This window comes from Sminthopsis crassicaudata, chromosome 4 (assembly GCF_048593235.1).
Source record: "Sminthopsis crassicaudata isolate SCR6 chromosome 4, ASM4859323v1, whole genome shotgun sequence".
In the NCBI taxonomy this organism is placed as follows: domain Eukaryota; kingdom Metazoa; phylum Chordata; class Mammalia; order Dasyuromorphia; family Dasyuridae; genus Sminthopsis; species Sminthopsis crassicaudata.
In genome coordinates, this window is record NC_133620.1 from 456,743,713 (window position 1) to 456,758,379 (window position 14,667).

Sequence of the window (14,667 nt, forward strand, 5' to 3'; positions counted from 1 at the left end):
GCCCTGTCCATTTGGAGCTTGCCACCGCCTAAGAGCTCATTGACCCTGGGCTGTTCTGTAGGATCTCCTGGGAAGTCAAAGTGTGGGTCTGCTGACTGATGGAATCTTGTATTTTACTCTGTACCATCTTGTCATGTGCTATACACCCAAGGCTCTGGAGACAGAGGGCCTCTCAGAAAGTGAGGAAGATCTGAGGTCCCACTCATTAGACAGGGTCAGGACCCTTTACTAAATGGTTATTGGCTTGGAGCTCTGCCCCAGTTTAATTGTAAAAGGGACATTTTTTGGACCCAGTCCCTGCAATGTTGTTTCCCCCCTTGTTCCAGGCCTGGCCCTCACTCCCTTCAGGACACCCTTCTTGCACCCATGGCCTTTGGGTTTTTTGTTTTATTTTTCCCATTTTACCTCCTCCAGTCTACTTAATCATTGTGGACAAACCAACTCAGTGATAATGTGAAAGGAGAAGAAAGATTTATTGACAAAGAAGGGTTTTGAAAACTGATTTTTTAAATTTCCACAAGCCCTTCTAAATGCGTGAGTTTATACTTTCTGGAAAAAACAAAAAACAAAACCAGCGAGCTATCGTATTTGCAGAATATAATATATAAACAGTAACAGAAGTTCTTCTCCAAGTCATTGATGGATGAGTTAGCGGGAGAGCCTTTCAGAGGAAGGAATGGGACGAGGCATCCTCTCCAGCTCCGCTCCTTTTCTTCAGGCAGGCAACAGGCACTTGCCCTGTTGATTCTCGATCAGGACATCCAGAGGGATGGCAGCCTCAGTTTTAGAACTGGAAGGGACCTTCTTCATTTTACAGATGAGGAAACTGAGACCCAGAGAGGTCTCCTGAGAAAGGTAACCCAATGTGTTCTGTGGCTCATGGGTCGTAGTAGTGAATGGCAAAGCCAGAGATTTGTCTCAACGCCAGGACCAATGTTCTTTCCCTGGACCATGAAGTCTGCCCTTTTAGGTGATGGCTGATTACTTCCACCTTTGGGGGAAGGCGGAAGGAGATTTAGTGTGGATTCCTTCATTGGCTCAAATGTAAAACGGGCGTCACGTACCGTCAGGCCCTCGGCATGGGGCTATGTTCCTGTATAGACCCTCACCAAAATGCCCGCTACCAAGATTAAAACGGCTGCCAGGAGTGCCAGCCCCCTCCGGAGGACCAAGTCTTTCAAAGATAAGGCCTTGTTTTTTGTTGGGGGTCCAGAAAGGGGCTCCTCCGGCTCCACTGGCTTTTCTGTCTGGCTCTCCTCCTTGTTGACAGCATCGCCTGCATCTCCCAGTAAAACACCGACCTGATGTTCCGAGTCCACTACAAGAAAAAGGGTTGTAGTCCATCTGACTAGGGTGCACTAACCCCCTCCCAAACTTCCAAAAGGGTTGAGGACACCTGGTCCAAGTTTCTCATTTGACAGAGGAAGAAACTGAGACTCGGTGATTTGCCCTGTTATTTGTGATATTATTCTCCCCATTTTACAGATGAGGAAAAAATTAAGGGATGGATCAGCATAGGTTCACACAACTAATAAGTGGGGGCCAAATCCACAAAATATATACATGGTAAGGGGTAGGTAGTGCACGTTGTGCAGTAGATAGAGTGCCAGGTCTGAAGTCTGGAAGATTCATCTTCCTAAGTTCAAATACAGCCTCAGTCACTTACTGGTTGTGTGATCCTGGGCAGGTCATTAACCCTGTTTACCTCAGTTTCCTCCTCTGTAAAAGGAGCTGAAGAAGGAAATGGCCAATCACCCACTATCTCTGCCAAGAAAACTCCAGATGGAATCACAGAAAGTTAAACAGACTGAAAATGACAGAACAACAGGAGGGACTAAAGGGGAGCATCCTAAGTTTGGGGTACCACCTGATGGTTTAAATGGAGACCTTACCTTTCCACTCTTGGTGCCCAGGAAAGGCAGGTGTTCCCATGGGGAAGAGAAGGCTTGCACCTTATATTTGTACATATATATGTGTGTGTGTGTATGTTTACATTGTCCTATCCCTCCCCTTCATAGAACATAAGCTCCTTGGGGGGGGGGGGGCAGGAACATGGCCAGAATTCCAAGCTTGAGAAGCTTTAGGGCTGTGAGGTACCAAGTAGGTTGGAAGGGGCAGAGGCAGGAGGGGACTCTAATTTCAAGCCCACCCCATGCCATGACTAAGACAGCCCCTTTTAATGGGAAATTCCCTGCTGCAGAATGATGAGGTCCACAAATGAGAGGCTCCAGACCGGCCAGATCAGCAGGAAGGGACAATGAGTCATACCTGATGGAATGGGGCCCTGATAGATGACCCGATCCTGGTGGTTCAGAGCCTTGGTCACTTGACCCTTCAGCTTGGCACGCACTCGAGCCTGAAAAGGGAAAATCAAAACCAATCCCTGACCCTTCTCAGCAATAATTTCCCTGGATGGTTTTCTCGGGACACTTGCTTGTGCAAAGCCAGCTCTGGTAGCCCTTTGCTTCCACATTGTCAGTAATTTCCCCATGGAGGCCCACAGCTGGACAGGCCTGAAACAGTAATGCAGAAATGGGCCTCCTATCAAAGGACCTGGCAGGTCACCGGACCTTCCAGGCCTAAATTCTCCAAGACCCCTTCAGGATCCAAGTCTATGTTCCTAAAATCTTCGCTCTTTCACAGAGTTTGAAACAGAAGTGGGGGAAAAGAATCAGGAAGTGTTCTCTGGTTCCATCAAGGACACCCTTATCCTTCCAGCTTTCCAGGATCCGCAGCCTCCGAGTTATCCTTGACTTCTCCCTTTCTCAGTCCCTTGTAGTCAGTCGGTTACCAGATCTTGTCATTTCTGCCTCCACAGCTCTAGAGCATTTTTCCCTTTCTCTCCACTCACATAACCCTCTTCCTAGTTCAGGACCTCCTCACCTCCTGCCTCAATCGTTTCAACAATCTCTTCCTTGAATCTTAAGTTTCTTCCCTTTGCAATCCATCCTTCAGCTTTGGAAGTAGCAAATACAGGCCAGAACCAGATTAAAATGGAATTGGGAAATATTCAAACACAATAAATACAAATGGGATAGGACACAGATAATGTGGTTTTCTAAGTCAATATGCAGCCTTCGGGGATATTTATGTAAGGTCTAGTGCCTACCCACCCCTGCCCTGTACCATTTCTGTTTGATTTCGATGCCATTGGTTTAAGAGATCTCTCAGTACCTTCTACTTTTAAATCTAGAATCTAGCTTTTTGCTTTCTTTGGCTTCAGGTGATTGGCTAGCCTCTGGATCAGTGATTCTCAAAGTGTGGTCTAGAGAATCCTGGGGTTCTCTGAAACTTTTTCAGAGGGTCTACAAATTCAAAATTAGTTTTTATTTCTAAGATGGTAATTGCATATAAATATGACCCACCTAAACAAAAACTCTTTGGAAAGATCCTTAATAGTATAAAAGTATAGAGAACTCAAACTTTCGAGAGCAACTGATCTATGCGTCCCTTTCTAAATCCAAATCTATATGTTTTTTGGTTTTTGGTTTTTGGTGAGGCAATCTGGCTTAAGTGAGTTGCCCAGGCTCACAGAGCTACTGCTAAAAGTCTGAGGCTGGATTGAACATCTAGGTTCCCTGATCTAAGTCTAGGATGTGTGATTTTTTTTCTAGGCCTTGGTATCTTTAGCTGTAAATTGAAACTAGAAAGCTTTTAGGGTCCCTTTCTAGGCCTAAATCTAGGCTCTATCCTCTTTCCTCTCTAAATTTATTCATCTGTAAAATGAAAGGGTTGAATGTTGGAAGGGGTTAGACGACCCCAAAATCCCTTCAGTAAGATCTCTTTCCCATCTCTTTCACCATCTCTCTGTGTTTCTTAGACGTTTCCTTATTGCCCACATACATTTTTATCCCCTCTTAAAATGAATTAACAAATGAAACAAAGTATTTTCTATGTACAAAGTGCTGTGCTAAAGTGAGAGTGTAGATAGCAATGTAAGTCATTCTTGTCCTTAAGGAGCTGGGGAGACAATTGCAAATCAGAGGTAAAGAAAAAAAAATCACAACAGAGTCATCTCCTCCCCTGACTGTCACCATAGCATCTACCCTGATCTTTAACAGGGAGGATGAGAGCAGAAGTACCATTATAGGCTGAATTGGATCACATCAGGAAGGCTTTGGACCATTGGAGACAATGGCGGATGAGTTCCCATGTCTCCTCTCAAAGTCAGACTCTAGTCCGCCTCATTCTTGAGATTCTCCTTTCCGGACCATCCCCATGGTGGGAAAGAAGCCCACCCCATATTTTTTCTGTTCGATGGATAAACAAAGGAGGGCAGGCCCTAACCTGTCCTTCTGGCTGTCTACACCAGCCTCCTTGCCAGTGAAAACAAGAGACAAGTCAGTCTCAGAAGGAGAAAAAAGTCTTCCCGAGGAGGGGTGAGCTAGAAAAGCGCTGCTCTGTTGACCTTCTCCATGGGAAAGCGTTTGCAGGAATGAGTTACTAGCAGGTTTACCTCTTCACTGGCCTTTGCCCAGTTCAGACGTAAGATGAAGCCCAGAAAACAGACAGCTTGCAAGACGGAGCAGATGATGATTCCCGACCAGAGACCTAGAAAGAGAAACACTGGTAAAGAGCAGAGCCGCGTCCCGTCTGGTCAGTTTATCCTGGTGATGGGCGGCTGTCCACTTAAAGAGCTGCTGGGTGAGTGCACTGGAGAGAGAGCAAGGGGGAAGATCTGGCTACCTAGGATGCACTGTGTGATCCCAGGGTGTCACAAAAACTCAGTGGTCACCTCCTCACCTGGAAAGGAAAATGTTGGACGACGTAATCTTTGAGATCCTTTTCAACTCCAATCCATAATTCTATGGAGGGAGAGTTCAATTCAACAGTTCAGTTAACCCTTGTCAGCTGCCAGTGAAGCCCCAGGCACCAGGCTGAGAAGGGTGCCAGGAAAAATAAGAGCTGATCCTTGCACCCTGGGAAGCTTACGGGTTATTTAGTCGTTGCCCTGGCAATATAGCAAGCGTTGATGCCAGGCTTGAGGGTCTGAAAATGCTTTGTCTATGGTATTTCAATTGAGCCTATAAAAATCCTGGGAAATTGGTGCTATAATTATCATAATGTTACAGATGAGGAAACTGAGGCAGGAAAGGTTAAGTAATTCCTCAGCTGGTGTCTAAGGCAGCTCTAGCTGTCTCCAAGTCCAACCAACAATTCTGTCGTCTGCCCTGCACGGCTGCCTCGATTTTCCCTGCTGGGTAAAAGCTTCCACTTCTGGAATGGACTCTTGGGAAACGACCCTCATTGTTCCTTTGGTAAATTAATCCACTGAGATCCAGAACACTTCGATTGGCGATGGAGTGAGTGCAAACTTGCACTAGCCCCCTCCAGACCAGATCGTGCTTCCTGTTTCACTTACCATCTCCGAGGGCACCTTGCCATCGCCTCAGCCTCCCCACTTTCCACGTCCTCATAAAGCACCAGAAGCAAATCTGCTTATTGCCGCTTGTGGAAAGGTCATGACAACTGACCGTTTGTTCATCATATCTCTGTGATTCTTCAGACCTTTCCTTATTGTCCACATACACTTTTATCCCCTTTCAAAATGAATTAACAAATGAAAAACACAAAGTATTTTCTATGTACAAAGTACTGTGCTAAAGGATGTAGATAGCAAAGAAAGTCATTCTTGTCCTAAGGAGCTGGGGAGACAATTGCAAATCAGAAAACCCCCAGGTTCTCAGGGGGCAGCCACAGAGCCACTTTTTAAATGTCATTTCTGCTGACTAACTCTTGCTAGTTTGATGTTGAGCCATCTGTGAGGGCCAAGGGCTTTGGCGGCAAGAGCCCTATCTGGAGCTTTGGTGGCCTGCAGGGGCAGTGGCCGGCCCTGTGTCCGGGGCAGATCCCCAGGAGGTGGCTGTGGACCCCAGCCTGGAAGCCCGGCTATTCCCCAGGCTCTTGGGTGCAGGGTCCTAGACTTTCTCCATCAGGATTTAAAGGCCATGGTCATGGTGGCTTGCCTGGGCTGTGCTACCTCCTGTCCCTCTTCCCCCCACCCCCCCTGGCCCTGCTTTCTTAGCCAGGCCGGCCAGCCCTTTCTCTATAGGAAATCACCTTCCAGGAAGCTGGCTGTGAAGGCCGAGCAAGAAGCAGGGCTGGTCATCGTTGGGAGGGGGAACGCTGTCCTCCCACTCAAGCTGTCTCTGCCCTCCTGTCAAGGCTGGTGGCAGAGGGAAGGAAGATAACCTCCATCTTTTGTATTTATGCCCCCAGCCTGCAGAAAGCACTTAATAAATGCCCATTCATTCATTACATTCCCCTACAATGTAGTAGGAAGAAAAGTAAGACGTGTTCCAATAAGGCAGAAAATTGACTCAGTAGATAAAATGCTGAGTCCAGAGTCAAGAAAATCTACCCTTAGATACCTCCTAGCTGTGTGACTCTGGGCAAGTCACTGTAACCTCTGTCTGCCTCCATTTTCTTCATCTGTAAAATGGGGACAATTACAGCACCTACCTAACAAGGCTGGTTGTTGTGAGGACCAAAAGAGATATGTGGGAAATGCTTTATAAGTGCTATCTCTAGCACAAGATAATCTCTGTAAAGTGCTTTGAAAATGCTCCCTATCACTCTCATCACCCAGCATAACCCAAAGCAGAGGCTAAGAAACATAAACGAGAAGGCATCCCAAGGAGTGCTCAGTTAGGGTGGGTCATGGCTCCGGCTTCCCAGAAGTCGGGCCTCGGGCCAGGGGGCTCCAATTTCAGCAAACACGGAGAAAGTTTGGCCCTGCTGGCCACAGTGTCTGCCAAAGACTACCAAGAGAAGAACCAAGGCGGTGCCAGCCAGAGGGAACAATGTTCCCGGGGATAAACTGTTCCGACAAGGAGAACTGAGATTGCCCCATTATCCTAAAAGTGTGGATGGGGATGCGGTGGGGGCAGGGAGAAAGCAAGGGGGGCCCAACATGTAACAAGGGCAGACCCTATTGGGAGACCAGGAAGAGGGCGGTGGGACTCATTCCGCAACAGCATCCCACCGCGGCCTGGAGCTTCTCGAGTCGGTCCCCAAGCGCGGAGCCCCTCGGAGCAGGGTCTGGCCCTGGCGGGCAGCCAGTAAACACCAGCTGATTGATTTCTGGGTTTAAGGAGCCTCTAGGAGCACAAGTCCCAGCTGGGACCTCGCCAGGGGCTGTGGGACCCAGAGCTGGGCTCGCCTGCTCTGCAAATGAGAGGGATAGAGGGAGGACCTCAAAGGTTCCGTCCTGCTCCGGGGAGTGGGCAGACTCCAGGCGTGAAAGGCTGGGTGTGGAATCCTGAGACTTAGTAAGTGGTTAAGTCACTGAATCTCAGTCACTCTTCCTCATTTGTAAATGGAGAAAGTCATGGGGTCTGCCTCCTCGAGTTATGAGAACAAGTGACTACACACACACACACACACACACACATTTTATATATATATATATATGTGTGTGTATGTATATATGTGTATATATATTTGAATATATGTAATATATACATATATTTATGTACATATAACATACAAACATGTATATATAAACATAACTATATAAAACACCAACACTAGTTAATTGCACACACACTTGTACATACATGCACACATACAAATACATGGAGATACATATGCACATGTGTGTACACATGTTTATATACATGCACATATGAATAAAATAATAAAATAAAAACACTTATCTCTCAAGGTTGTTGTGAAGATCAAATGAGAAATATCTGGGGAACATCTAGCAAAGTGCCTGGCACATAGAAAGTCCTATATAAATCCCAGATATTGTTAATATTTAGATAATCACGTGATATACAGAATATATCACATGATTATATATCAGTCATATGATAAAAGATTAATCACACGATATTATACATATCAATAATACACAATCAAATATTAATTCTATATACACATATGCATGATATAGAAATACAGAATTTATATAGTATTTTCTAGCTGTCCAGATATGATATTTTATTATATGAAATATTAACAATATCTGGGATTTTTATAATGCTTTCTAGGTGCCCGGCACTGTGCTAGATGTTCTACAATTATCATCCCGTTTGATCATCACAACAACCCTCAGTCCTTTCTGATTCCAGGCCCAGCGTTCTAACCACTGCACCTCCGGTATTCAACGTTCACAGTCCCTCAGAGGACTCAGCCAATCACTGCCTCCTAACTGGTCTCCCGGGCAGTGTGGTGCAATAGAAAGTGTAGAATTTAGAGTCACTGACCCCTAATTTGAATTCTGGCTCTGTTTGTCTTTCATGGACAAATAACCTCTCTGGGACTTGGAGGACTCAACTAAGTAACTTTTACAATCCCTTTAAGCTCCTAGACTTATGAAGGTTTCCTAATCTGAGACCTTTTTCTCCAATCTACCCTTCACCCCATTGCCCAGCAATTGCCCTACGTCACACCCTAGGTTAATAAACACTAGAGGGGATTCTCACGGCTCACCAAATGAAAGGGTCCCTGCATAGTCCGGCATTTTCAGCCACTCTTTCAGGCTGACCATACAAAGAAGGGACCTCGGAGATCTAGTTTCCAGTTCCTTAAACTGTGGTTTGTGACCCCATAGAGAGTCTTGTAACTGAATTAGGGAGGTTTCAAAATTATGATTTACTACCAGCAGATGTTTGATTTGTACGTCCATTTTATATATTTATATACCCAGGTCATGTAAAATTTCCTGGGGGAAAATGGGTCACAAGTGGGAAAAGTTTAAGACCTAGTCCAAGGAGACTCTCTGGCAAGCGGGCATCCAGCCTTTTTCTCGAAGATGCCCAGTGATGAGGGGCCATCTCCCGGGGTGGGCCATTCCATAGCTTCCCACTTCTCAGAACCTCAGGGAAATCGGGAAAACCCGAGGCGGGAGCCCACCTCCAGACACTCACTTTCCCAGGCGTCCCTCATCTGTAAAATGTGGGAGGTTGGCTAAGGTCCCTTCCATCTACAGTTCCAGAATCCTGCCCTGCCCTGTCCCAACATTTCCTGATCCTACCATCCTTTAGATTGGCTGCTTTACTATTTGAATAACTCATAGCCTTTCGTGAAAATATTATTGAATCTGAGATTGTCTATGGGAGAGGCTGGGACATGGCGGACTTTAGTTGACTCTAGATATCAAATGTTCTTTTTCTGGTTCTGGGCTGTAAGGGAGGACTAATGAATAAGCACAAGTTATGCTCGGAGATGGATGCGTGCCCTCCTTATCCTCCCCATCACACACATTCCGACTTTTCCAGGACATGTCTGTGTTCCCCAGGACTATTGTCTTAGGAAAAGGAGTTGTCCAGGTACCGCTTCCCTCAATATTTTTTATTAGCTCTGGCTGGCCCGGACCCTGGGAGCTCAAATCTCCCACCCAACCCCAGGAGCGGCCGAGAAGTCTCCCCAGACCTCGCCCTTGTTATCAGAGGCTCAAGCTGCGAGAGCCTTAAGGTTCGGGACTATCTTGTCCTTTTTTACATCCTCAGTGATCAGCACAGTGCATCACAGCAGACCTTTCATAAATGTTTTCTGAATGACTGACAAGCCATGATTTGCTCTCTCTCATGATTAGCCAGTGCTGGGGGATGAAAGAGCCAGGACCTCAGGCCCAGGTTCAGTAATTTATTACAGGTGCTAGGTAGTGAGCCTCAGACACAGATTTGTTTTTAGGTACCTGGAGTCCCCAACACAGTATTCTTTCTACCAAATTGCCTCCTCTCAAGCAGTAAGGGGGAACTCGCTATTGCCCAAGGAGGCTTATTCCACTTTTGGATACCTCTGATTGTGGGGATGTTCACTTAAAAAAAAAAAAAAAAAAAAAAAAAAAAAAAAAAAAAAAGCTTTGTTAGAGTAAGGTTTACCATAAGGGAGGAAGATGAAATTCATTCAGAAGTAAAAGTGAACATGATATAAAAAAGGCATAAATAAAAAGGAAAAGCAAACCAATTCCCCCTAGAAGTAGCTGAAGGCCCAGAAGAAATGGTCCCAATATTGAGAATTCCTTGTATTTTCTTTGTGTTTTGTATTTATTTGTCTGTGAACACTTTGTTCCTCCCTTTCCCTATCCCTTTTCCCCAAGAAGACTGTAATTAGCTTGAGGACAGGAAATGTTTGGGGTTTTTTTGGTCTTTGTCTTCCTAAGTCCAGCAGAGGACAAGGAAAGACATTATCGCTATGACAATGGAGACAACAGCACAATTCTCCAGGTAAAGGAGATATAAGGATGGATCCCAGGATTCCTGGCGAGAGCCGACAGTTCACACCTTCAGAAATGCATGTGTTCAAATACAGTTTCTGAACTTCCTGGTCCCGAGATTCAAAAACTGGAGGAAATTGTTTCTACCACAGACCACATGTGGAAGGAGGTACGTGGGAATGAGAAAGAGAGCAGAGGGCTTGGAAGTAGGAACCCTGCTCCTATAGGAGTCCTGCTCCTAACAATGAGGGAGATGAGCTGGGAAAAAATATGGATAATAGCAACACCTGCCTCCCAGGTTGCCGTGAGGACAGAATGAGGCTGCCCTGCAAATCTTAATGTGCTGCATAAAATGCTGGCTCTCTCCCCAAACTTGTGTGGCTAATTCCCTTTTTCCCCTGACTGTTACCCCTGGCGATCGATGTTCTAGAACTCACAGATCAGGACAGTCCCGAGGCACAGAAAGTTGTCACTCACCTATCACCCCAAGGTTGGCTGCAAACATCAGCGAGATCCCAATGGGAAGACCAATGACATAATAGCCAATGGCATTCAAGATGGCCCCAACCTTCTGATTGCCCGATCCTCTTAGAATCCCGCCACACGTACACTGTCAGGCAGAATGTTATTTCATTAGTTATTTTAGCGATTACTATTTGTAATTTGGGCTGGAATAGGGACTAGAGCTAAGATTTCATCGCTGCGGGCGGGGCTCTCCCTCCACTAAGGGAGATCCCAACTTCTAGTCCCAAAGGGCTGTCCAGGGCCCTGAGGGGTCTATTTATTTAAAATAGCTTCCCTGAGATCACACAAACAAGGAGTATCAGAGGCAGGATTGGAGGACTGGCTGTGTGATCCTGGGCAAATAAATCAGTGACTCCTCAGGCAACTCTCTGCTGCAATAAATTACACAACACAATGCACTGATATACATTGGCAGAATTTCCCCAGTGGGAAAATCACAGAAAGAGTTATAGTTTGTTAGCACTGGCAAAGACTTTGGAAATCATACAGATCCAGAGCAAGGAGAACATTAGGGGAAGCAAGCAAGCAGCTAAGAAGGATGCATTTTACTGAGGGGTAGTCAAGATGCTGTAATAATGAATAAATAAATAAGCAAACAAATAAAATGAATAACGAATTAACAAATAAATGAAATAGAGAAATAATGAATGAATAAAAAGATAAAACAAATAAAAGTAAAAAGATTGATTAATATTATTTTCTATAAATGTATGTGAAAAGCACAGTGTCACAGTGGATAAAAAGCCATTAAAATCTGCCTACATCAGCCTTCTGATGCTTACTATCCATGTGACCTTAAGCAAGTCCCTTAACTATGCAGTCCTGTTTTCCTAACTGCAAGATGAGGGGGCTGCACGGATCATTTCTGGGGTTCCTTCTAGCTCCAGAGCTGAGCTGTGATCTATATCCCATTGGGCAAAACACTTAGCTTGGACAAGAAGGCCTCTGAGGTCCCTTCCAGGCCCAGATCCGTAATTCTATGTTCCTAACTGTGGCCAAGTTGAAACTCCTAACCTCACACTAACGTCAAGGTATTCAGAACAGCTGTTGACCTAACCAGAAGGAAAATTTTCTGCATGGAGGGTCTTTCCTACCCTTCTCTCTTGGGTGCAATCAGAATAAAAAAAAAAAATCCACCAGAAAAAAAAGCCCAGGAGCACTCTATGGCATACTCACAGCAAAGCCATCAAAGAGATGGGAAGAGGCATAGATGGGAATGACCTTGGAGACCAGGGTGATAATTTCTCTGTTAGGAAAAAAAAAAGTAAAGGGCAAAGGTCCAGTGGGCTCTCAGAGTAGAGAAGAGCATATCCTGTAAAGGTTCTATTCATGCCCTTTTTTAAACATCCTGCAAGAAGTCCTTCTACGCTCCCTCCTTTGGGATGGCTAGGTGGCTCAGGAGACAGAGCACCAGACCTGGAGTCAGGGAGGCTCAACTTTCCAAGTTCAAATCTAGCCTCAGACATTTATTAGCTATGTGACTCTGGGCCAGTCATTTAATTGTGTTTGCCTCAGTTTCCCCATCTGTCAAATGAGCTGGAGAAGGAAATGGCCAACCCCTCCAGTATCTTTCCCAAGACCACAAATGGGGTCGCAAAGAGAGAAAAATAAAAATACTCTCACTCAGTGAGCCTCCTCTTATAAGAAAGAAAATTTATTTACTTGTGTATATGTTACACCTCTTTGGTACTCCAGAGTACAAATACCTTAAGGAATTTTTCTGGGGGGTCATTAGACCACTAGTGAGAGGCAGTATGACAGAGCTTGCCTTTGAGCCCCCAATATTCAATCACTGCTTCCCTGCTACATGTCTCCCCCCATTCTCAAACTCCCCCCCCTTGATCTGGCAAATCGTCTTCCCTTTTCCTCTGAAATCTCAACCTGGACTCTGGTCAACAACCCTGTCATTGGGAGTCAAGGTACTCACCTGTCTCTGGTGAAAATGTATCCAACAACGTCTTTGCAGCTTGCAAGTACAATGCACAAAGTGATGGCAAACATTTCTATGGGGGGAAAGGAGGCAAAATAATCCACCTGATATCTAAAAACAGCTGTTGTTGTTGTTGGAGCTTTTTATCAAAAAGGACCAGGATGATGGTTGATGCCGTGACTTGAATTGGGTTTGGGGGAGAGGAGGGCTGTGCAGAATCACCAGTCTCACCTTCCTCTCTGGAGCCATCTGGATCCAGTGGCAAGATACAGAACAGAAAGACTGGAGATGGCCCTGGATGCAATGGGACTTTTTTTAAAATTTAATTTAATTTAAATTTTAAACTAAGGTCTTTAAGGTCTCAGTTTGATCAAGGAAATGCCTGATGATTAAGGCTAGGTAAGGAACGAAGCAAAAATGGTCCCTTTTACTCAATTAAAAAAAAAAAAACAATTTGGGAAGGGAAAATAACATTTCTGGCCAAAACAGAAACAATTGCTACTAATATATTCTCTGGGCCGATCAGGACCCAGACAATGACAGACAATTGGCCTGGGACCTACTTCTGCAAGCATTCATCAATGCATTTCTCTCCAGTAAACCAACCAAAATCCAGAAGGGACAAGGATAGGAGAGAGATGGGTTATTCCACAGAATGCAGCACCCAGTACCTGTAGTCAGTAGAGAAACAGCGGAGGATATCTTGGCCTGTTCAATGTCCCCAGCCCCCAGAGAGTTTCCAACATGAACACTGGCGGCCACACTGAATCCCGTGGGGATCTGAAACATAGAAATCCCCCACCCACCAAAAAAATTAATAAAAGAGACCAGGGACACAGCCTCTGACTTCCAGCAGGGTTCCAGTTGGTGACTTAAAAGTCAGAACCCTGAATTTCCCAAATCTGAAAGGATAAACTTTAAATGTCAGCCTCAAGCTGGGTTGCTGGGATGTACAGTCTGATCATCAAGATGACAAAAATGGGAAATAATCATTGATGGAGGGGTGGTAGAAATAGGAAGCAATGAGTTTATCATTTCATCCCCAATGTTCCCTTCCCTCTGGTGTGACCCTGGAAATTCATAGACAGGAAAACCTGAGTTTGAGCCTCCAACACATTCTGCCTTTGAGGCCCTGAGCAAGTCGATGAACATTTTCAGTGAACAGACCTCAGGTTTCCCATCTATAAATGAGGAAGTTGGACTTGATGGCTTCCAAGGTCCCTTTTAGCTCTAAAGCTTCCACCTGTGTGACCCTGGACCCTTCCACATAATCTGGCTTCCTTAGGCTAAGCCCAGAATCCAAAGGATTTTATAAATCAGAAAGAGGAATTTAAACTTAATTCTAGCAGCAATACGAGTCATCAAAGCAGGAGAACAACAAGGTCACTTTGGGAGTTAACATCTTGGAAATCTAGAAAACATGTTTTGGAACCAGCCAATGTCCATGGATGATCATCAGATCTTTGGCTTATAATCACATTCATATTCTTAGTCTAATTTTGTTAAGTAAATGGATTCTCCCAGCTCCAGCAGCACTGGCTCACAAAAGTGTTGAACCTGAGTCAGAATTTGTGTGTTTATGTCGACACTCTTATTTTCAAGACATTTAATAAATTTCTTATCATCAAGATTATTTTATTATGATGAACATGACGCTTTCAGAAAATCCTGGGAAGACTTATATGAACTGATACAAAAGAAAATGAGCAGAACCAGGAGAGTATTGTACACAGTAACACTGTAACAAACATCAACTGTGAATGACTTAGCTATTTCTGAGCAATCAATTATCCAAGAAAATTCAAAGAATTTACGATGAAAAAATGCTATCTACTACCAAAGAAGTGATGAAGCATACCTTTTTTATAAATTTCCTTCTTATTCTCATTTTTTTGTTGTTGTTTTTTTGTTTTTTGCAACATGGCTAATACAGAAATGTTTTGTTTGACTGCACATGTATAATCTATATTGCTTGCCTTCTCAAGAAGGAGGGAGGAAAGGAGAGGATTTGGAACTCAAAATTTTTAAGAATATCAAAAGTTTT

General features: G+C 44.7%; 1 protein-coding gene across 1 annotated transcript in view; it reads right to left on the minus strand.

Annotated features, from left to right (window-relative positions):
• Positions 1–449: 449 nt before the first annotated feature.
• Positions 450–14,667, minus strand: part of SLC47A1 (solute carrier family 47 member 1) — a 41,771-nt gene continuing 27,553 nt past the window's right edge. Inside the window, exons 11-17 of the mRNA XM_074263919.1 lie at positions 13,295–13,403; positions 12,621–12,696; positions 11,870–11,939; positions 10,646–10,778; positions 4,457–4,551; positions 2,269–2,356; positions 450–1,318 (exon numbers count right to left, since the gene is read on the minus strand). Of these exons, the coding sequence (XP_074120020.1) occupies positions 1,086–1,318; positions 2,269–2,356; positions 4,457–4,551; positions 10,646–10,778; positions 11,870–11,939; positions 12,621–12,696; positions 13,295–13,403 (804 nt within the window). The 3' untranslated portion in view covers positions 450–1,085. The remainder of the gene's footprint in view (positions 1,319–2,268; positions 2,357–4,456; positions 4,552–10,645; positions 10,779–11,869; positions 11,940–12,620; positions 12,697–13,294; positions 13,404–14,667) is intronic.